Source organism: Lepidochelys kempii, chromosome 17 (assembly GCF_965140285.1).
Source record: "Lepidochelys kempii isolate rLepKem1 chromosome 17, rLepKem1.hap1, whole genome shotgun sequence".
Classification (NCBI taxonomy): domain Eukaryota; kingdom Metazoa; phylum Chordata; order Testudines; family Cheloniidae; genus Lepidochelys; species Lepidochelys kempii.
Genome location: NC_136396.1, coordinates 17,291,144 through 17,315,593, shown reverse-complemented (window position 1 = coordinate 17,315,593; position 24,450 = coordinate 17,291,144). Strand labels below are relative to the sequence as shown.

The window sequence follows — 24,450 nt, the reverse complement described above, 5'->3', positions numbered from 1 at the left end:
AGCATGTTTCAAACTTCCAAACTGCAGATCCTTACAAGGCTCAAAGGAGCGCTGATGATTACACTAGTTGAAGATCTGCCCCTAGAACTCCAGCTCTACAAATCAAGTTTATGTGAACAACATTGGTAGCAAACTTGGAGTAGTGGAGGTAATAAGAAAGTAAATATTCATATGTGTAAGGAGGGTCTTTCATGCTCACCAACTCTATCTCAATATTCTCATACTTCTGGGCAGTGAACACTTATGACTAAAAGGTGTGAAAGATTTATAACCAAGCTACTATGAAGGTTGGGGTAGGATTTAGAGCTGAAAACTTTTGCTGAACATTTGCTACTTTTCTCCTAAGGATGGTAATTAGATGTTCTGGAGTCAGACACAGGCTCCCAAGGAGTGACATTAGAGCGACTGTCTGTAGGAGGTGTTAATTACTGTTGTTCTTGCCTACAAGCTGGTGAGTATGGAATCGTAGACCAATACCTGTCAGAGTATTTCTTTGCAGAATAACACCCATAGCAAAGATCAAAGTCATCACACACATTGCAGTTCATCCGGCGACCTATAATAACCCCTTGGCAATGATCACAGGCATATTCCATGTTAACCATTTCATGGTCATCCTCATGACCTTTAGGTTTAACGCCACCTATGCAGAATTAAAAAAATAAAAAAGTTTGCATCTGCAATGACCTTTAGGTACAGTATCTGTATCTTCCTATTCTTTTCATAATGTAATGCCAGTATATGATTATGTCATTTTTCTGTTCTTTTATGGTTATTGATTAGAGGAGTACGTATGACTAGAGAACTCTAACCCTCTAAGTAGAGAGCTTGATCTACAAGCAGCATTAGATACTCAATGGTCGTCAACACCTAATTTTTAAGTTCTGGACACCAAAGTTCTGCTAGCAGTTCGCTGAAAAAAGAGTCTCTAGGAGTTGTGAAGGTATGTACAAGTTGCAGCCAGTGATCAGATATGCCATATTAGAGAAACCTATTTTACTATATAAATTAACCTTACCATAGGATCTACAGTATATTGTGCTTTATGAACTGAATGATCAATGTCATTCACAACACTTATATTCTCTCTTTTCCAGCTCACCATGATCCTTTTGTAGAATATTGCAATATGACTAGTTCCAGTACAACCCATTGAATTAACTCCAAAAGAAATCCACACTAATCAAATATGGTTACATTTTTGTTTGGGAGACAAAAAAATCAAAGATAAAAGGAAGGAGAAAAGACAAAGGAGAAATTTTATGTTCAGAATTCCATGCCAAATTCAAGTTCAGATGACACTGGCAACTTGCAAGTTTGAATCTTACAAGCACTTGTGAATTCAAAGTCACTTCTCCAGTTGTACTTATGTTAGCGTGTCCATTAAAAAGCACATGATTCAGATATATATTAAAATGTAGGCAGGTGACATTCAGATTAGAAAACACAGGAAAAACTAGAAGTGTTAAGATCTTGGGAAGTTTCCAAAAGAAAAATCTTTCCCTTCACTCATTTCATAGAAAGCTTTCTAATGTACGATCTGGAAAGACACTGTTTTGGCTCCAGAAGTATTTTCTGACAAGATCCTTACCTAGGAAACAAGTTTTACATAGATCCATGTCATTGCACTGCAAACAACGGTAGCGATGCCAGGGTGCAATCTCATCACAACCATCACATGATATGTCCACATTCAATAGGTCACAGTAACGAGCAACAAACATGTGCATCTGAAACAATAAATGGACACAAAAAACTTACATGTTGAATCTTCCTTGGTTTTGAGAAAGCCCTTTCTAAACACAAAGCAGAATGTTCCCTTCTGCAAGAAAGTATGATGAGATATCTACATGTGCATTTCCAAGGAGATTTTCAAAGGCACAAAGGGGAGTTTGGTGCCCAACTCCCAGAAAACCAGTGGGAGCTCCTAGTCTCTTTCTTTGTGCCTTTGAAAAAAAATCTCCTGTTTAACCCCTTCCTCAAACAAGCAAGGAGCATGAAAAAATAAAAAACAAATCATGAGGTCACCTTTCTCTGCTTCTCTGGATCAGCTTGGGCTATCTTTTCATACCAGGTCTCAAACATTACATCCTGACATTCATCCATCCACTCGGAGTTTTGCTTGTAGTCTGCAATTTCATCTTCTTCACTCCACTGACTAAAAAAAGCTCAAAATTAAAGTTTGAATGCAAACAGGCTTCCTAATAATGCACTTTGGGATAGTTTATTTTAAAAACTAAAACTCAGACACAATGTGCTAATAAAACAAGACTATGTATTTCACCTAAAAATTAAAACACTGCCACAATATTCCAGAGACCTTTCCCCCACACAAAGGAGGTTGTTGGTTTTTTTGTTTTGTTTAAAAACAAACAAACAAACAAGTGTGCACACACTGGGGAGAACGCACATCACCTGGGAAATCCAAGCTCATAGAACTGCTGTTGGGTAACTATGACAGAATATAGGCATATGAAGATTATTTCCTTATAGAACAAACAAGCCACGGGCAAAAGGGTAAGGTTAAATTGAACACACTCTGGGAGACATGCAGATGTGATGCTCCCGGCCAGAGGAGTAAGATGATGACTATCTTGCTGGTAACTTGCCAGTAGCGTGACACTGCTTGGCAATAGTCAGTTTAAAAACAACTTTCTGCTAGTGCAGAAATTACTACTCTTCACATCTCTGTAAAGTTTTCAAAAGCACTTAAGACAATGCGACTTAGAAGCCTAAATGATTTTGAAGCTTTTGAAAAATGGGACATAGGTGCTTTTGAAAATTTTTCCTCACCTGTCTTCAGCATCTTCACTACTTGTTTCAAAGTTCAGAGTTCATTCTTGCCAAAAACTGTACAAAAACTTAGTTCTATATAAAAATGATAGTCTTACTGACTTACCAAATCACACTGTCATGAACACTTATGTTTTCTTGTGACATAGTCATAAGGAGAAGTGGTAACTGTATATCAACAAAAAAGGAAAGATCACTTGGTTCCCAGCTCATATCCAAGAGGTGAAGGAGGGATGTCTGCACGCAGGATAAGGCAGGGAGCAATGATCTAAACAAATTGGGAAAACCATGACAGCTTTAATCTGAAGTTGAAACAGTATGATTTTGGGGGAAAAGAATAAAGGATTTATGACTAAAGCCTTAAATAATAAGTTATTGTGTGTTAAATTAAATGAACAGTAGAACCTTACTTTACTAACCCACAAGCTTTCAAAATTCCAATAGTTCTCGTCAAAAAGTTGATTGTCTCACTGTGCAGTTTTAACAGCAGTGTGTGCTGTGGTGCTGTCTCCTGTCACTAATGCTTTGTTGTTCTTGCCAAATATGCTACAGTACATTTACTATTACCGATACTTCAAAGTGTATACTAAGAGGCAAAAGTTACATTACATATAGCAAAATAAACGAACAAAGTGATCCAGTACTGTTGAATTTTATCCTTGTCCTTTTTAATTAGCAAAATTAAGTAAAAAGTGATTTTCTGTATTACAGTAGCACCAAAAGGCCCCAATAATAATTACAGCTAAGGCTAAGATTTTGTCACACATATTTTAAGTAAAAATCAGGGACAGGTCACGAGCAATAAGGAAAAATTCACAGAAGCCTGTGACCTATCTGTGACTTTTACTAAAGATATGCATGACAAAATGGGGAGCTATAGGCTCCCCACACCACCCAGGGGGGTTCCCGCGGAGGCCCGGAGCTCAGTCCCTGCAGTTCCCAGCTACCAGGGGTGGCGGGGGACCCTACAGCTCCCAAGCGCTGCAGGGCTCAAGTCAGAGAGATCTCTGGAAGTCATGGACCCCGTGACCTCCGTGACAAAATCGTAGCCCTAATTAGAGCTACATACAAACAGAGGAATTTACACTCTTCTTTGATGCAAGACAATAAAAGTAACTAATAATAGGAGGGAAGGTGTGAGGGAGGACAAAGGTAACAAAAATAACATTCCATGTTATATAGGTAGGCTATTTTCTGTACCTGTCATTAATGCTGTTAAATCCCTTCACGGCATTGACCAAAAAGAGAACAAGCTGATAGTAGGACTCTCGAATTTCTTTGTGCAGTTCAGCACCACAACCTTCCAAGTGTCCAAAATAACTAAAAGTTAAAAAGTCAGTTTAGCAGATGTAGAATCCACCACTTTACTTCACATAGCACGCTTTGTTCAAATACAAGTAGCAATTTAATAAAAACCATCATGAATAAAGAGGACTTTAGCTCAGTTTTAAAAACCACAAAACAGATGATGCGCTATTCCAAAAAAAGAGTTAGAAGTGAGGTGCAAAACAGGACACCAAATGCAGATTGTTCCTATGGAACTGTCAAAAGTATCAAGATGACTCATAACATTTGGCCACTGGGGCCTGAAAAGCCCAACTCAAATAAATTTAAAAAAGCAAGAAAGCAGCTAACAGTTCTTACACTCTATAATGAGAACTCATTTGGGCAGCAAGTCACAGGCAATCAGCTTCAGAATCTATGTAGACTAACATTATAACCACTATCTTTTAAGAGTTATGTTGAACACCTATCAGTCATATTTAAAATAAATGTATCTTTTCAAATCCCAACATTCATGGCAAAGCAACTGTATGACTAAAAAATGTGCCTTACTTGACTCCTCGAGAGTTGGTAAAATACTAGTCACAGGACATTGCCAGAGGAAGCTAGTTCCATAACAAAGTATCTAACTGCAGATTAGCTAATACATTAATTTATGGAGAAAAGTCACAAAAGGGAAAAGAACTCTCCCAAACAAGTATTGCTGACAGAGCAACTAAAATTAATCTAACCCAGCTAGCCGAGCTCCAGCTTAAATTCTTATAGAAGGAATAAGATAACTGATCCTATTTAGGCAACAGTTTAAACTGAAATAATAAACAAAGCTGAAGAGTGTGAATGTCTGAAGACTAGTCTAGTCTCATTTTCTGTGTTTTCGGTCATCCAGTTAGATAACTGGGAACATTTTAATAGCTATATGCTGCGGGTAAGCTGCTGGCCCCTGTTGGTATAAATAGGAATACCGCAACTAATTCTCCAAGTACCACGATGAAAATGTAAACGATCAAAATGCACCATAGGAAGTGTGCACACAAACTTAAATATTGATCTCAGCACAAAATATGCACTTGCTCTTGTATCTGTATTCACAAGAGCGTCACTTCTCATATTCTTTTCACCCTGGGTAATCAGTATTGAGTCAGGGCGTGCAGACATGTTATACAGAATAGTGTTAGCTCCAATTTTCTAAGAAAGATACTTACTTTGTAAAATCTTTCTGGCAGGCCAGAAGTTCCAAGAGAAAGAGTACACAGGGTGGATGGAAACAGTGAGGCTGCCCAAGAGATTCTAAACACTGGCGGATTGTCTTCAGCACTTCTAGGATACTTTGGGCTTGAGCTTTTCTCAAAACAAGGACCTTTAAAATACTAGGAAAAACACAAACTCCCAATGACGACTTCAAAACACCCGTTCTTCAGTACCTCATAATGCAATCAACACTTGAGAAGTTAAACAAGTTTGATGAGTTGGCACCTAAATTAACTGTACTGTATATTGCCTTGAACACCTTGGTAATAATAATGGGTTATTTACAAATATTTTACCCAAAGTCGCAGGGTGAGTGGCAGAGCCAGGAACAGAACCCAGGATTCCCAACTCCCTGTTCCAACCTCTAAACCTTGGGCTGGTTCTGGAAGAATGTCCTCCAGTTAAAATTTGCATATTGGCCCTTTGAAGATCCCTTCTCTAACTGTTCTAGATCTGTTATCCAAGACCCACTAACTCAGCTAGGCAGTTGTTATTTCCAGAAGCAGTTCTTTCCCCATTCAACCACAGACAGGACGCAACACCACCTCACAAGCAGATTTGATGAAGCAGGGCAAACTGCAGCATAGGGACAGCAAGGGAATGTAATCACTATTCATAATCCTGAAATTCTATGTGAGTTAAATGAGTCAGATTAAATATTCTTTGGGAGCCTAAAGTAGGTTGTGAGCCATAAGTTTGATGCTTTGATATCAAAATATAATGGACTGTTTTTCAAGAACCTGAAATTAGAGAAATATTACTAAAGTAAGATAAAAATATGCTTTATCCCATCATCTGAAACCTTTGAAATCTCTCAACCTTAAATATGACAGACTGCAAATTTTCAAGTTTGCTCACCTTTCATGAGAAAGTGATTGATCCTTAATAAAGTCTAATATATTTTTCAGTACAGGATATTTCTCCTTCACAGTGGGCACTGATTTAGGCTCTTCTATTGATCTAAAAGATAACAGCCTTAGTCTTCCACGGCTGAACTGAGATTTGCGAGTTGGAGTGGAGGGAGGAGATGCTGTGTCCTCTTGCTGTGAAACTGTATTTTCAAGGAGCTTACTTTGAGATTCAGAGGCTACTTCGGATTGGGGTGGGTCTGGCACTTGCTTAATCTTTGTGTCAGAGTCTACCACTTGACCCCTTTCTGTAGAAGCAGGATGAGTTACTCCATTCGAAGACAATGAGTTTGCTGCTTGAAAATCTGCTTCTACGATAGAACTAGTCCTTTGACGTTTACCATCGTGGTACTGTTGGACATCCTCTACTTCTGAAGCAACCCAGTTATCAGAAGCAAGATCTTTTGCCTTTGCTCTCACAGGCAAAAATTTTAACAACAATAAGCTCTTCTGAATACAGTGTTTTGCTGCAGCATAAAAATTGAGGGGAAAAAGGCAAGTTAGTAGAATCACCATATCACATATTGTGTAATACCTTTCTTATGTAATTTAAGTAAAAATTGGCTCTTAATTTTTTATCTTCTGGCCAGAAAGTCCTGAAAGTATGGTTTCCTGCCCCTTGATAGTGAGTCTGGATCACCCAACATCAAGTGCCTATTCAAAATATTCACACCAACTATACAAAGCAGCGACATGTGAAGTGTCATTACAAAAAAGTTTTTAAAATGACAGTTCAATCATCAGTCAGACGATCCAGTGCACTGGTTGTTTTCTCATTCTTTAGGAAAAATCTCTGGAGACAGTGCACATTAAATCAGCTAATTTATCCTGGTCCACAAAGTTTTAAACATAAGATAGCCTAAATTGCTAATTAATTTCCTTGCGCACAGAAAAAATGAGAAGAGCTACATAAGAAAGTTAGGCTAAGCCATCAGGAAAGACACTTACCAAGGATTTCTGGGTTCACTTCACTTATTTCTACATTCTGTTTCTCTGCTGTATCATTTGCTTTACCCATCAGGAACTTCTGCTTCATTTCTAACTGTAGACAGGATATTAATTAAATTAATTAAAGACGTGAAATCCTGCCTATCCAGATGGCATGGCAGCACAGAGACTGCACCACAATTAGAGAATCTCATTAGTCCACTCCTGAGATTCTTAAGACATGCTAAGCCTCCAATACAGGACTAGTCCTTTATGGTCTAGCACAGGGGTCGGCAGCCTTTCAGAAGTGGTGCGCCGTGTCTTCATTTATTCACTCTAATTAAAATGTATTACTGGCACGCGAAACCTTAAATGTTTTTAGAAGGTCTCTTTCTATAAGTCTGTAATATATAACTAAACTATTGTTGTATGTAAAGTAAGTAAGGTTTTTAAAATGTTTAAGAAGATTCATTTAAAATTAAATTAAAATGCAGAGCCCCCCGGCCTGGTGGCCAGGACCCGGGCAGTGAGAGTGCCACTGAAAATCCGCTTGCGCCCCGCCTTTGGCACGCGTGCCAAAGGTTGCCTACCCTTGGTCTAGAATGTCTTGCTGGTCAGCCTGTGGCACAACCCAGTGAAATCCACTGAAAAGCTTGACTCTTTCAAGCCAAAAGAAAGCTAAGCTGATGATCCCAGTTCTTTCAGACATGTTGTGCACAAGCGTTAAATCAGGTAAAAGTAACTGTGTGGGTGTGGGTGTGTGTCTTCTCTTTTCAGTGAAGAGATCTGATCCCTGTGCATATCTTCAACCACAGCTGGTGATTTAAATGACAAAAAACCCACAATTATTTTACTACTCTTTCCTCTCCTCCGTTTAGCACAATAGAGCCAAAATAACTATGTGAGGGAGATATTTCTTTCTGGCTGATTCATAAGCTCTGGAATAGGCTTCCAGGGGTGATTGTCATTGTAGGTTTTTAAGAACAGGTTAGACAAATACCTGTCAATATCATAGAAATGTAGGGCTGTCATTATGGAAACTCTGCCTCAGCACAACAGGCTGAACCTGATAACTTCTCGAGGTGCATTCCAGCCCTCCATTTCTAGGATACTATAATCAAAAATTCCAATTGCCAGTCAAAATTCTACCCCTGCACCTTCATTGAAAAGCCTAGGGAAGAGCTTGGCTTGCAGAATCTTTAAAGACTGGTAATGATGCATGACATGAAAGGCCTAAAAGCTGGACTATTAAAGCCAAAATTGACTGCAGGGTTGGCAGTCAGGAAAAATATGTTTTTACTTTTAAGATGAACAAATCTGATCTGCAATCATTGAGAGAAAATAAAAACAGACCCCTCCCCACAACAAAACCATTTTTAAAAGGCATTTCAAGGTACAGTGACACAGACTCTGCACTGGGACACAGGAGCAAAAATATATGTGAAAGAAGAAAACCCAAATAGAAATAATCATCCTGAATAACCTTACCATCCATATTCTAATCCCATCAGCCAGAGAATATACTTGTGCAAACTCTTCATTCAGAGGCATCTTGCCTCCACTGATGACTGTAAAAACAAAAAGAAAGAGGAAAGTCCTTTTATTCACTGCTTCAGTTTCACATCACTTAAGGATTTAAAATAAAATAAGATACCTGCAAAAGGCTGTGATAGACCCTATCAACTACCTCTTAAGGCGATGCCAGGCAGGTTTTGTTCCCTGTTGTTCTTACAGATATACTATAAAGGCTGGTAATGCATTAAAACCATCTATTGTACCCTGACTGCAGACCTATTTGCAAAGTTGAATAATGAATGAGTATGTACAGTTACGGTCAATACATATGGGTCCTGCAAATGTACAGGCAGGACAAACAGAGGCTATTCCTAGGACTTCAATGGGAGTTGCATGTGCTCAGTACCCCTCAGAATCAGGCCCTGAGAGTCCAAATAGCACATTTTTATTCACCAGATGAGAACTTACTTCAGATAGCATGTTGTGACATAGAAGTAATGTATTGCACATTAGAAAGAAAAGTTGGCAACCCTACTCTCTGGAAAGGTACAAGTTGAAATACCGAGAGCCAACTGCATGAGTTAGGAGCAGAATATTAACTTAAAAACCACAGTGGGTTGCAAGCTCACTTTCCATAGCGTGACAATATTTAGCGGATTAATTTGCATTTCCTCCCCAAACAGTATTGTTAAAATATAAATACTTTGTTCCTTGCTGTTTAGGAAACATTTAACGAGAGCTAAAAATGGCTGAATTAGAGAGTTGTGTTCTAGTGGCACAACTGGTAGGAAGATAGATACCTTTGAGTTACAATCCCCGTGCAAAAACCAATGTCCCTGTGGACTTGGTTAAATCACAACATCTCTGGCTTAGAATCATAGAATATGAGGGTTGGAAGCGACCTCAGGAGGTCATCGAGTCCAACTCCCTGTTCAAAGCAGGACCTAATCCTCAACCAAATCATCCCAGCCAGGGCTTTGTCAAGCCTGACCTTAGGAGGGAGATTCCACCACCTCCCCAGGTAATCCATTCCAGTGCTTCACCACCCTGCCAGTGAAAAAGTTTTTCCTAATATTCAACCTCAATCTCTCCCACTGCAACTAGAGACCATTACTCCTTGTTCTATGAAAAGACTTAGTTTACTCATGTTTAAAACAAGGATAACCTTATTTGCCTATCCTACTCAGAGGATTTGTGATGATTAGCTAACCTTTGTAAAGAGCTGTGATGATGAAAAACACTAACAAAGCATTATAATCTTATTACAGTCTATTGTGGCAAGGTCTGCCTAGTTGGTGAGTGCAGCACTGTAATATCTTCTTTGTACAGGATGAAACCTCTAACCTTCTGAATATTTATGAAACTAAATACATTTTTCAAGTTTTACAACTGAATTATAATAGGATTTCTTACAAAGTATCAGCCTTCATTATTGATATATTCACTAATAGAAGAGTTACCATATTTTTGTAGCTTCCCGTATAAATCTGGAGTGAGATACACCAAAGCAGCAAATGTGGCGTTCACAGCTTGATCAACAGTGGAACCAGCAACTATATCTGTCTTTGGGGCCTGTTTTTTACATGCCTGTATAAGTCCTTTGAAAAGCTCAGAATTTTGCCCACAAAAATCCTGGGAAGGATCTGATTTTGCAAAGTCGAGAAGAAAGTTACGGCAGTCATCTGCATGAGAGTTCTTCATCTGGAAAGAGTATTTAAGCATTTACTTAATATCGGTTTAAAAACGCTCACATCTCATTTATATATTTGAACAACCCACACCTCAGAAAGACATTACAGTCAAAATGACAATATAAAGAGTACAGAACAAAAATTTCTCTTCTTTGACAATTCAACAGCCCATGAGATGGCAGCCTCAGCCTAGCAGTGTACAGTTAGAGATGTGTCAGCTCATTAAGCCTGAACAAAACCACTCTCATGCATAGTGTTTTCCTACCCATAAAACAGAAACAGTGGCCTAAATACCTCTTTTTTATTTTGGTGCACTTGTCTGGGTTCATTTGCTTCCAAAGTCGCCTCAGGACACATCTGATGCCTGAAGACAGGTTTCCATAAAGGAGAATTAAGAACTGATGTCACTTTTGAGGGAGGCAACTCTGCTTCACTACCTAGCTCTGCAAAAACAGCAAGACAGATGTGGATTTATGTTCAATACTAAATATTTTTGTTCAATTTTATATGATTGCAAAAATGCACAATTTTAAAAACCTGCCACAAAAGGAAAAAAAAAGGAAATGGCATGTTGAACAAAAAAGTCTTAGATTAACAGTTACTCATGTTGTTTAGTGCCACATACGCAACAGACATCACACTGCTCCTGTACCGTCTTACTGCTGGCATTAATGCAGATTAACCAATGCAATGCTACAGCATGTTACTATTGTAAAAGGCCCTGAATGTATGTATCCCATCTATACTGTACTCATGACCACAGTATCGAACTACTCATTAAAAAAGGTTCTCAAAGCACTTTACAAGCTACAGACACAGGGTTATTACTTCATCCATCACTGACTTGCCATAAGCCCTAGCATGCAACAAAATGCATTAAAACATATACATTGAGGTACAGATTTTCAAAAATAGAAACCCTAAACGTAAGTTCCCAAACCGAAAGCTAGGCCTCTGCCTGACTTTCTGGAGTCCTGACAACTTAAAAGCTCCTGTTGACCTCAATGAGAACTACAGGATGCTCAGCACTTTTGAAAAATAAAGCACATGTCTAAATACAGACATGGGTTCCTATCTTTGGGCTCCATTTTTTGAAAATCTTAATTCATATATGAAACATACATATACGATTTTAATACCTGTGGCCAACCCTTTGCATGCTGTCTATCTTCACAGGCCTAAATCCCCGCAAACACATACATTCTTAGCTTTACTTATGTGTGTAGCCCGATTGAATTCACTGCTCATATGACTAAAGTTAAATATGTGCATAAGAGATTGTGGCACAAGGGCCTTAAATAGCAAGCTCTCTGGGGCAGGGATTGCACTTCCCTGTCTGTGTAGACAGAGCTTAATATATTGTGGGCGATACCAGAATACATGTAAACAATCAAACATAGAATTGTGACTGAAAACTTCAGGGAAAGTTTAGGTAGACAGAACAGAAATCTGGCCAAATCACATGGACAGATTCTACACTACAAAGCACTCATGAAGTTTCATACTGACCCCTCAACACACACAAGCAGAAGTTAATATCAGAATGAATTTTGCATTATGGTTCAGAGGTCTAGTAAATAAACTATAGATTATGGTGACATATGGTGCTCCAATACAAGAACTGAAATAAGTGTTCCCCCAGCTGCTTTTAGATTTAAGAAATTCCAAATGATCAAACGGAACATTTTAAAGTCAGCATAAATTATGTGCTATAAATTTTTACTTTTTCCGTTTTCTGGTGTAAATGTAATGCTGCCAAACCATGGAGAACGAAATCCTCATGAAATCCAGAGAAAAGACACAGCATATGCAATGGCAATGAAAACTTCCCCCTCCACAATGTGCTTTAACACTTAACATGACCACCGCCAGGGGTCAGAGTAGTTATGTCTCCAAGTCCATTCTACTCCTGGCCTCTTAAGACTGCAAAGGGTGCCAGTAGTGATGGAGTTTTTTTGTAACGTTCCCAGAGAAAAGGTTAAAGAGTTATAAATTTGGTTATTACCAACTTGGTCTGTAACTGGCAACCTTGTTAGGACATTCTGTTTTCAAATATGAGTGGGCTGGAACAAACTGTATTCCTTTTAAGAATATAATATATTAGATTCTTGCACCTCGTCCCTATCATGGAAACATGACTGCTAGAGAAACTAATTCAAAAACTTACCCAGTTGGGATTTCAGTGCCATACTCCGCGAAGCCAAGCGCCCCATCAACCTGGACACAAGAAGCTGCAAATCCAAGCCCCAAGTAACTGCGACATCGGGTAGGCCATAAGCAGTGATGGAGAACTTGTAGCCCCACTCATTATTACTGCTGTCAGAGTGAAAGAGAAACTGCAGCCGTGGGCCAGCCTGAAAGGTCACTTTCTACAGAGCAACAAAACAATCATTTTGCCAAATGTACATGACAGGAAGACATTTCGGGGTCATGAATTTCCTTCAGCAATTGTGTTTGTCAATATTCTCATGTTTTCTCTGTAATATGCGCTAGCATCCCATCAGATGACTCAAAAGCCTACAGCCATTAAAGTTTCAACTTTCTATTCACAAGAATAATTGAAAGTTTCAGCCCACAAAACAGCTTTTGATTTTAAAAAAAATATAATGGCAGAGAAAGATTACACTGGGGTAGCTATGAAGTAGCACCTGAGTGGCCACAAGAAAATAATAAATGAATTCAACTTGCCATCTCAAGATTTATTTAAAATTAATGAGGTACAAGGGGATCAGAGAACAATTTCAACTGTATGTTTAACTACAGTGAAACATGGTTTTCTACATACTAACTGGTAGGGAGTTAATCATACTAGTACTGGAAAGGACCTTTTGGGTCATTCATTCTATTCATTTGCATCACTGTGGAATTACAGGATTTCCCACCACCACCACCCCCCTCCCTCTGAGAATTAGAGGTAGGTGTGGGCACACACCCCACCAAAGATAAGAAGTTATCAGATTACAAGGTCTCTGCAGAACCTCTTACCTATGAAGCTAAAACACCACAGAGTTCCAGGATACCCTAATATTAACATATGTTTATTTTGCACAATATTTTAAAGTCACTCACCTTGGGCCACTTCTCAGTGCCAACCTTTGTATCATAACGAGTTTTTGCACCTCTGGCATCAGTAAACTCCAGGTAATCATACCTGTGGAGAGTGCAACTCATTACTTACTCATTTTTATTTTTAAAATTTTGGGGCTAGTTTACTTTGGAATTTCTCATACTTCCCTAACCACCCCACTCTGGAGACTCAGCAATGTAGACACATTCCCTTCAGAGACATTTACTGCTTTAGAGGATTATATAAACATTTCATTACTTCATACAGCACATACGGTCATTTCTACAACAGAGCTCCCTGATCCTTAATATCAAGTTAAAATATTAAGCATTTCTAAGTGGCAAGCTCGAAAGAAACAGAGGTAACTTACAGAAAGGACTGAACTTTGGCATAGTTGTGCTCAAGTAAGGTAAAGTGAATGCTGGGAACATGCAATGATAGCCACAGGTTTTTCAAGCGCTAATACCAGATCAATCAACGGAAAGCACAGTTCCACTGCCTGAGGGAACAGAGCCTTGACACTCCGGGCCTGTGCAAAGAGTTTGCCTGCACCCTTTCAAGTCGGAGCTCAGCTGCATCAAGAATCTTTAAGCACTGGTGCAAAGAAGAGTTGGTGCAGTAGGTAATGATTCTCTGCACACAGTGCAGGATTTGCCCCTTTGTGAATAGTTTTTGGAGTCAGAGATGGCACACTATTAAGTTACCTCCTTTCTGTTTCACATTTTTCATCAAATTCCACCTCAAAGTAAGTTGCCCCAGGACAAAGGAAGACGGAGACCTCATGGCAATTATTTTCATAGTTGTGAGGAGATTCCATTGTCCATGTTCGCAGCACCACGGGTTGTTCTTGCTGCCAGCTTTCCATGGCCACCTGTATAATTAAATACAACAACTTTCACCTTACAGGGTACAAATGCAAAGCATTCAGTAGGAGGATTACAGCACTACATTATTTCACACTTGAGTCCATGGCTTAAAGTAGCCATATACACACATACATGTACCATAAGCACTTATCCCTCTACTTACATCACTATAAAGAATGACGCTAAATAAGATTATGAAGCATGTAGTAGAATTTTATTAACTTTTTATTTTTCCTCTTTTATCTCTCTCCTGTCTTCAATCCTTCTCCACTGTCCTATGTATTTTACAGGCTCATCATCTCAGTGTCATCATCTACTTATCTCTCCTCCTCCCATACCCAGGCTCTCAAGAAACCTTATCTTCCCTTCCTTTTTATCACCTCCAAAACCCAGTCTTTCCTATCTATTCAAGCTTTGGTTAACTATAAATCATCTCTTCTCTGGACTCCCAGTCACTCATCTCTTCCAGAATCAGTCTATCCAGAATGCTGACACTGAAACAATCTTCCTCTGTTGCCATATCAATTGCATCACTACTCCTCAAAATCTTTCACCACCTTGTTTAACTAAATCACGTGCAAGCTCTTCATTCCCACCTTCAGAACAAAAGCATATTTTCACCCTTAAATATATTTTTGCTCGTATTTTTCCTCTTACTCTCCTCCAACTCCATCCCTTGCAGTCCACTCTCCCCTTCCCTTTCTCCACTTTCATAAACTCACATACCGCAATGACTGGTGTGGTATAAGAACCAGAACAGATATACATTTCCCACTCTTGGCTCTGCGTTTCATCATGCAGCTCCATATACTTGGAAGTAGGGTCCCAACCTTGTTTCAAACTTTACAGTAACCTTTAAAAAACTTCCACTCTCTCCTTTAAACCAATGTATCCCATTAATTTTCCCAACATAGAGCTATGTGTTATATTGTAAGCTCCCAGGACACGAGTCCTCTCTTTTGTTATATATTTATGATGCAATCCACAGTATTAATTCACATTAACTTCTTAATCTAGGAAGCGATTCTATTTTTATCACATTGTGACTGACTTAAATTCTAAGTCAGTGGTTCTCAACCAGGGATATGCATACCCCTGGGGGCACACAGAGGTCTTCCAGGGAGTACATAAACTCATCTAAATAGCTACCTAGTTTTACAACAGGTTACATAAAAAGCACTAGCAAAGTCAATACAAAGTAAAATTTCATACAGAGTGACTTGTTTTATACTGTTCTATATACTATATTCTGAAATTTAAGTACAGTATTTATATTCCAATCGATTTATTTTATAATTATATGGCAAAAATGAGAAAGTAAGCAATTCTTCAGTAATAGTGAGCTGTGACACTTTTGTATTTTTATGTCTGATTTTGTAAGCAAGTAGTTTTTAAGTGAGGTGAAACTTGAGGTACACAAGACAAATCAGACTCCTGAAAGGGGTGCAATAGTCTGCAAAAGGTTGAGAACCACTGAACTAAGTGACCATAGCATTTTCATTTGATCTACAACACATTTTACGTAAGTAAATGTGATCTTTTGAAATAAGGTGATGTGAATGCATAGTCCCTTTAAGGGTAGTATGTTCTGAACAATTTTCTTACGTAACCTGGTTGCATACTTGTAGATGTGACTTCTCAGCGAAAAAACTGCTCAAAAATCACTTTAGAGAGATCCTGAAGGGACAGGAGCTCATCGGATACACTGATGGTGGGCAAAGGAGATGCAGAATTCAAAAGGTTACAGAGAATCAGAGGTGTAAAGTATCTATATCTATCTTAGGCTACCTTATTAAGACTTTCTCCAGGTTCACTACAAAGGTTCTTCAGCAGTTGTGTCAGGGTACTGAAACCCTGAAGTAGGGTACAGTGTGGAATGTCTAAAGTGCAGAAATCCAACAAGAAAGTCACCTAAGGGGGGGGGAAAAAAACAAACAACCTAAAAGTTACAAAGCCTTCTTAAATATATTCACATAGAAGGAAAATGGTAGGACATTCCAGTCATTCACCTACCAGTTGACGGGTTGCCATGGCAAAAACAGAGTTACTTAATTTTTCTACTATATATTTTCCATTGTATTGGGACAAAAGTGATTCTAAAATTGTTCTGATATTTGACAGGAACTGGCCCACATCTAAAAAAGAAAGAGAAAAACATTAGGTAATAGAAAGTTAGCCAAATGGAGGATTCACTACTGGGAGTCTGTGTTTTTACTGTGCAGCTCTAGTGGGATTGATGTTGTGCAAAATAGAGAAAGACGGGTGTTGCCCCAAAACAAGGCAGTTGGGACACAATTTTATGCACATATCCACTGCTGGCAATAGGACACTCTGTCACTAACACCACCAAAAGCACAATTCATAGAGAAGCTAGCACTGTAATCAAACTACATCTCCTTGAGCTAAAACCCCTGTTTCAATAACCCTACTCTGATTTCCTGGATTATTGTTACACTAAGGAATGAAACATGAATTATGAGCAAGGCCAGCAACTTTTAGGTATTCAGTCAGTCAATCTAAAGTGTTCAGTTAACTAGTATAAAAATAAAAACTATAGAATATAATCCAGGTTTGAATTTAGAAATAGCTCAACATTACAAAATACAAATTTAATACCACTCAACCATTACATTTATGGCCCAAGTAATTATTCAAGTAACTTTGGGATGCTGTGCTGAGACAAAGCATGCTATGGTGATATGCGCCTGAAAAATACCTACATTAATAGGTCGTACTACAGACAAAATGAGTTCAGCTTTTCTTGTGATTACCCAGATTTACCAAAACCACATGCTGCCTCAGCCAGGGGGGGGTATTACTTTTGAGGGAGATGGAGGGAAGATGCCCTAATAACGGACAATTAAAGAAAAATATCGAAAATGGAAGCCTGTAACTAAATTTTGTTTCTTCATAGGTTCAATAGCCAGTGAAATTTTTGGTTCAAATTAGTTTCTCCTGCATAACAATAATCCAACAACTTTAACCATAGTGATTACTGTAAATTGGTCCAGACGGCTCTGGGCCAAATTTTGAAATTTGTTCGGAGCACTAGAATTATAAGGATGCTTCAGATACCATGATAAGTGTCTGGAGATAAAAATGCGAATCAGCTTCTTGAGATCATATTTTAAAGTCATGTAATATTGTGTACACTAGGCACTGACTCCACTCTGGAACTTACATTTTTTAAGTATTTCTATGGCAAGACTCTTGGCTGTATTATCATTGCCCTTAAGTTGTATGTAGCACCATGAAAGGAGGCTTCCCTGTACAGACCAGAATAAGGATGACAGTACTGTGCCACTCTCTTGCTGGGCAACATCCAGCATCATCATTTCACACTGAAAAGCAATAATACAACAATGATTGTTACAATAATACAACACACAGCACTGCAGTGTGACAGATTATGCGATACACCACCCTCCTCCCCACCGCACACCACCAGCCACAAAAAAAGATGAAAAGCAAGAGACCAGTCATATATGAACTGCTAGTGATTAAAAAAATTCATAAAGAAGCAATATTTGAAAGCTGTTTCAGTAACTCAGTAAGATGAACGGCAAACAGGTGTAAGTCATTACAACTACATTGGGGGCAATCAATTAAGGCTTTCAGCACATTCTGTAACATAGGCTAATTATTTTCACATGTGAAAAGTCCTTACTTTCCCAAGCACAAGTCTTTACCCTATGGTACCATGAATGGTTCCCACCCTTCAATCTGGTTTAATTAGCTCAATTCTTTTACAGCTTCAAGGCAGTTACTATGGAACTCTATGGAAAAACTCCCTAAGGCAACCTATTCAGTATGTTGCCTTGCTTCTTAATATTAAAACGTTGTTACTGCTTAACATATAATATTTAAATTAGTGGGGGCCCGATCCTACAATCATACATAATTAATTTTACTCATATGAATAGTCCTGTTAACTACTGGCTTCAAGCTCTTCATGTGCAACATGCCTTTGAGAGCATACCACATACTTTAGAAAAGGAGAAGTGAGAACAGACAATCTCAAAAGATAGCTACCTCTCTCGCCGCCACCAACAGAAGGGTATCCATGACTGACAGCACTTGGCTGATGTCAAAGTCCTCAGAAACTTCCTTATCTGGCAACAATAAAAGTCCACCTGGATCCTGATCACTACAAAAAATAGAGCTTACTGAGTAACAGCTAATGACAGAAGTCTGAAACAGACGCCCTGTTGTGATGATAATCTGCAGAGATCATTTGCACATCATTTCTGAAGGAAAAATCAAATGTTCTATAAAATACCTCCACACTGATAAATTTAAAGATATAAACAATACCAACTGTTTACAAGGACAACAGTAGTTTGAAAAAAATTGATCAAGGATAAAACAGTAAACAATGCTGCTCAGAGACTCTGGGCAATATACCATAACCTCAGTAATTATTTTTACCCTTGGGCAATCTTTTGTTATTGCCTTTTGAGCCAGTCAATATTAGTAAGATGTATAGATTTTTATTCTCTGAAAGAGAAAGTGCATTAACAATTTTGCTGACTTGCATCTCTTTTTTCAGAAGAATGTGGAATTATTGAAAAGGATCAGTAGGATGAAGATAATCAGAGAAAAAAGTTATTTTTCAATATCAAAGAGCCTTACCTGAAGTATATACACAGGGATCTGAAGGTGAGATGCACAGATTGCTTATGTTCCTGTTCTGTGATGTTTTTCTAGGAAATGGAAGAGGTTTATGTTTAAAAAACCATTTTTTATAATAGCAAAGAATTACAAAGAATGACAGGACCAGGAAATACTTTTTGTGGACTACAGAAGGATTAGTATTTACACAACTCCAAGAGATGTTTGGTCTGCATTTTCATTATGAAAAATACCCATTTTCTGAGTTTTATCCTTGGTTTGTAAAAATGTTTTAAACAAAATTCAGTCACCATTGAAATTGGATCTGTAAGTTCTCTGCCACTAAGCAAATCTTGATTTTAAAATGGCATTTAAATCACTTTTCCTCGCATCTCCTAATTGTGTCTTTTCTAAATGCTACTGTGCTTACCCAAAATTTTATTTTTATACCATAAATGTAGTATCCCATCACACATAAGAAATCCTACAGATCCATATGCACACGCAAGAGTTAAAAAAAACACAGCACGTGAATTTTATACTGTCAGTATTCCAATAGATGCTAAATCATGAGGAAAAATAGGACATAAAATATTTTAACAGTCTTCTTTTAAGTTCTCACACAGACTTGGACACTAGAACATATGTAAAGTCACTGCATTCTGTGCCTCTGGTTTCCTCCTATATAAAATAGGGGTTATTATATGTACAAGATTTATTTGTAAAGTGAGCAGAGCCTATCACTTAAAGACCACGAATATGTAACTTCACAATGCCGTGTTCCCTGGTTAACTTTTGAGACTATAAGAGAGCCTTCCTTTGACGGCTGACATTCTAAGACAGACCATCTGAACTGAAACTACTACTTTATGGAAAGCTAAAGGCAAGCTCTCCTCATCTGGAATGAAGTGATTGTGGAGAAAAAGAGAGGAATAAACAGATACCTGCTTTCTTTTCTGCATGAAGATAAGATACCTTAGAAAATAATTCTAACAAAACCAAAAGCAATCATTTCTCATTGCATGGTTTACCATCATGGCGAAGAGCTGGTCCTGTCTGGTCTGTCTATCTGGGAAAAAGATAGCTGCTCCGTTGAGCAATGTGTTCTTAACTTCCTGCTTTAGCGTTGTCATGGATGTGAAGTTGCTATCACTCATGTCCACTACTGTTCATAAAAAAAAGGAAACTGTGTTACAATTTCAAATCAGTAACCAAGTATATATCTTTAATACACTATACAATTTCATTTCTTTTCCATGACACTAGTCTTTCCAAAGCACATAAAATACTCGTCACACACACACACGTAAGGATTGATCTTCAAGAACATTAATCTTGCAACATGCTGGGATGTAAATTTACATTGAGGTAGTCTGCTGCACAACAACTGTCCATATGGACCCTGTTAACATGCTCTAACAGTTCCTTAGTCCACTCTGATCTACCCCACTTTGATAAGGGAGTAGGATCAAAAGGCGCAGTGAGGAACTATTAGTGTGTATCAGCAGAGTCCACATGGACAGCACACTCAAAAAGGACAGATTTCAACCCAGCTTACTGCAAACTAAATGTTACTTAAGGCTTGTCTACACAAACATGTGAGAAAGCCTTTTGAATTCTAGCAAGAAAGATCTTATGACGAGAAGACCTCTGATTCAAATGACTTGATTCACTTCAAGACCTTCAATGTTATATTTATTTATAAGACCAACTATCAAAACTGGGGGGGGGACGGACTTCCGAAACGTACCACACTCAGTACAAAGTCATTCATCTATTCCTTGTTTTTCATAATTTCTTACTACGTATACTAGTTACTGAAAACATTGTTCTTAAATATATAAGGCAAAATACTGGCTCCAAAGAAATCTATGATAATATTCCCATCGACTTCAATGAGGCCAGGATTTCACTTGTACTTTTCCGACCATGTGGATTCATTCTAGCACAGTGATGAGGTTAGAAACACTCAATATAAACCAATCTAATCCTTCTACTTATTCCAATACTGAAGTCAAAGGACCAAATTCTCCACTGGTGCAAGTAGATACAGCTCCACTGAAATAAAATTTGCCATTGCAACCACTTTCAGGCAACATATTAACAGGACAGATTCAAGATCACTTCTTCAGAGGCTCAAAGAAAGTACAGAAGCAAGCTCTCAGCTAAACCCATTGATCTAAAATAGCAATAAAGCACAACAATCTGAAACAGCAGCTGGCTTGGGTTTTGGAAAAAAAAATTTCCAAGTTCACACTAGTATAAACTCCTTCTTTAAAACAAAACAATAATAACAAAGTTAGTAAGTGACAGCATAATATTAACGAACCTTCACACAAATGCTTGTAGAGCTGTACTGCAGCTTCTGTTTGGCCAGAAGTTTTGCTTTGAGAAACTTCCTGAGATTTAATAGATTTATTGTTTCCAGTAAGTACAGAGAAGCAGCTTTGAAGAAGCTGCAGTAGCACAGTCTGGGCAGAGAGACACTCTTCCCTTGGGCTAAAAGGAAAACAAAAAAACAAACAGGAGAAAAATCTTCACAGGAAGAGCTCATTTCCAGCACACAGTGCTATGCTAAAGCAAGCATCACTGTCTCTATTCTACGAGACACTGACACTAAGACAGGGGTGAGCAAACTTTTTGGCCCGAGCGCCACATTGGGGTGCAAAACGGTATGGAGAGCTGGGTATGGAGAGCTGGGTAGGGAAGGCTGTGCCTCCCCAAACAGCCTAGCCTCTGCCCCCTATCCGCCCCCTCCCACTTCCTGCCCCTTGACTGCCCCCCTCAGAACCCCTGACCCATCCAACCCCCCTGCTCCCGGGACCCTCTGCCCCTAACCCCCCCGTGCCCCTGCTCCCTGTCCCCTGACTGCCCCGACCCTTATCCACGGCCCCCGGCGCCCCTGCTCCCTGTCCCCTGACTGCCCCGACCCTTATCCACGCTCCCTCCCCCCCACCGCTCCCTGTCCCCTGACTGCCCCGACCCTTATCCACGCTCCCTCCCCCCCACCGCTCCCTGTCCCCTGACTGCCCCGACCCTTATCCACGCTCCCTCCCCCCCACCGCTCCCTGTCCCCTGACTGCCCCGACCCTTATCCACGCTCCCTCCCCCCCACCGCTCCCTGTCCCCTGACTGCCCCGACCCTTATCCACGCTCCCTCCCCCCCACCGCTCCCTGTCCCCTGACTGCCCCGACCCTTATCCACGCTCCCTCCCCCCCACCGCTCCCTGTCCCCTGACTGCCCCGACCCTTATCCACGCTCCCTCCCCCCCACCGCTCCCTGTCCCCTGACTGCCCCGACCCTTATCCACGCTCCCTCCCCCCCACCGCTCCCTGTCCCCTGACTGCCCCGACCCTTATCCACGCTCCCTCCCCCCCACCGCTCCCTGTCCCCTGACTGCCCCGACCCTTATCCACGCTCCCTCCCCCCCACCGCTCCCTGTCCCCTGACTGCCCCGACCCTTATCCACGCTCCCTCCCCCCCACCGCTCCCTCCCGGGACCCCCGTCCCATCCACGCTCCCTCCCCCCCACCGCTCCCTCCCGGGACCCCCGTCCCATCCACGCTCCCTCCCCCCCACCGCTCCCTCCCGGGACCCCCGTCCCATCCACGCTCCCTCCCCCCCACCGCTCCCTCCCGGGACCCCCGTCCCTAACTACCTCCCCCCCAGGACCCCACCTCCTATCCAACCCCCCCTGCTCCCTGTTCCTACCCGACCCCCTGGGACTCCACCCCCTATCCAGCCCCCATGCTCTCTGTCTCCTGACCCCCCCCCGAACCTCTGCCCCATCCAATCGCCCCCTGTCCTCAGACTGCCCCCCGGGACCTCCTGCCCCTTATCCGACCCACCCTCCCCACCACCCCCTTACCATGCTGCTCAGAGCCGCAGGACAGGCTTATTGGAAAGTCTGGGAGGTGGGCGGGCACGCACATGCCATGCTGCCTGCGCAGCAACAACATAACTGTAGGGGAGGGGCCGGGGACCAGCCTCCCCGGCTGGGAGCTCAGGGGCCGGGCAGGACGGTCCTGCAGGCCAGATGTGGCCCACAGGCCGTAGTTTGCCCACCTCTGCACTAAGAGATCCTCTGAGTAAAGAAAACACAGCCCAGAACTCAAAAAGAACAACCCCTAACACCTAAACAGGAATCAAACTCACTGTACCGGAACTTAAAGGTTACAAACATCATTAATGTTATATCTAAAAAAACCAGACAAAAAACAGAGAGAAGGGAAAATATCGACTACTTCAGCTTAATGGCAGAAAACATCAGCTGAATAAAATGCACTTTTTGTAAACATATTTATGGCTAACTTTGTGATGGAGGAGGGCCCTACTTTTGGTGTAGTTTATTGTAAAAATTCCAGAAAAGCTGCAAGTCAAGGCCTGTGAAGTCCAAGAATGATCTGTACTTTAATCCACTTTCTTTTTGATGAACCTAAAAGAGGCAAAGAACATATAGGATTAAAGAATTCACTCTACACAATGCATGTTTACAAAAACACAGTGAAAACTGCAACATATGGGAGTATGAAAGAAATATCAAGCTGCATCTGAAATGCCACTGCAGCTCAGGACACAACATGGTCAGACTCCCATTAGGATGAACCAACTAGATCTTCTTTTTGTTGAGTCAGACTTACAATTTTCACTTCCTTTTGTACGTTTCAACTTTCTCACAGACCTATCTCACTCAAATAGTGGAGAACAAGTTCTAGTCTATACACCTGTTATAATCCTCCTGTATGCTTCCAAGAGATGCAGCAGGGCTATTTAAAAGGCTGCACAACTTTTATATATGTTGCATTAATCACACTAAGCACTTTATCATAATGTGTGAGATATGGAAATGCAGTTCAGTTCTGGTTTCCCTAAAGAAGACATATTCCTAACTTAAAGTGCCCTCTTAGAAGGCATCATAGTATACTAAAAGTCATTTTCCAGACACTTCAAGTTTCATGACTTGCATATTATTACCACTGAATGTAGTTTCAGCTTGCTTCTTTGGCCACTACATTATTTTATAATGCCTCTTAGGTTTATCTTTAGTGTACCACCATTTATTTTTGTAACATGACCACATGCTTTAAAGAAGTAAACAAATGTGGAGAGAAACATACCAGGTCCTGTGCAACTTGTTGGATGAAATGAAGCGTCTTCAGGAGAAGGGTTGTTCCACAAATGCCATCATCTGTTGCTTTGCATTTCAGACAGTTCATGCTTCTGTTGGGCTCCCCTACCACAGGCCGAAGATACCCCAGAACATTCAGGCCTTGAACTCCTAGGCGCTCTGCTGTGTCTTGCCTTGTGCACAAGAACTTCACCATTAAATACTGGATAGAGACATAAAAATAGCACAAGTGCTGTTCATAAATCCTGATTTCAAGAGTCTCACATCTTGTGCAGGTTATGTGTATTTTCCTCCATACTTTGCTTGCCCATGCAGCACCGCTTCATTATTAAAGGCCAACATTAGCAAAATCCACAGTTAGAACAGCATTACAGAATACCAAGGTTTTATATGAGCTACATACTAGGAGGT

General features: G+C 40.2%; 1 protein-coding gene across 5 annotated transcripts in view; it reads right to left on the bottom strand.

Moving 5' to 3' along the window:
• The window catches only part of ZZEF1 (zinc finger ZZ-type and EF-hand domain containing 1), an 82,188-nt gene that overhangs the window by 30,845 nt on the left and 26,893 nt on the right, over positions 1–24,450 (bottom strand). For 4 of the 5 annotated variants that reach the window (XM_073316182.2, XM_073316184.2, XM_073316183.2 and 1 more), the window contains exons 13-35: positions 24,029–24,241; positions 23,246–23,346; positions 21,240–21,409; positions 19,942–20,075; positions 18,932–19,002; positions 18,332–18,446; positions 17,481–17,640; positions 16,313–16,434; positions 16,088–16,210; positions 14,138–14,304; positions 13,436–13,517; positions 12,534–12,735; positions 10,661–10,809; positions 10,136–10,376; positions 8,649–8,728; positions 7,182–7,275; positions 6,184–6,700; positions 5,280–5,444; positions 3,994–4,113; positions 2,900–3,061; positions 2,029–2,158; positions 1,592–1,730; positions 478–643 (exon numbers count right to left, since the gene is read on the bottom strand). In XM_073316182.2, the coding sequence (XP_073172283.1) occupies positions 478–643; positions 1,592–1,730; positions 2,029–2,158; positions 2,900–3,061; positions 3,994–4,113; positions 5,280–5,444; positions 6,184–6,700; positions 7,182–7,275; positions 8,649–8,728; positions 10,136–10,376; positions 10,661–10,809; positions 12,534–12,735; positions 13,436–13,517; positions 14,138–14,304; positions 16,088–16,210; positions 16,313–16,434; positions 17,481–17,640; positions 18,332–18,446; positions 18,932–19,002; positions 19,942–20,075; positions 21,240–21,409; positions 23,246–23,346; positions 24,029–24,241 (3,623 nt within the window). The remainder of the gene's footprint in view (positions 1–477; positions 644–1,591; positions 1,731–2,028; positions 2,159–2,899; positions 3,062–3,993; positions 4,114–5,279; positions 5,445–6,183; positions 6,701–7,181; positions 7,276–8,648; positions 8,729–10,135; positions 10,377–10,660; positions 10,810–12,533; positions 12,736–13,435; positions 13,518–14,137; positions 14,305–16,087; positions 16,211–16,312; positions 16,435–17,480; positions 17,641–18,331; positions 18,447–18,931; positions 19,003–19,941; positions 20,076–21,239; positions 21,410–23,245; positions 23,347–24,028; positions 24,242–24,450) is intronic. The other variant, XM_073316186.2, reaches the window with a different exon arrangement.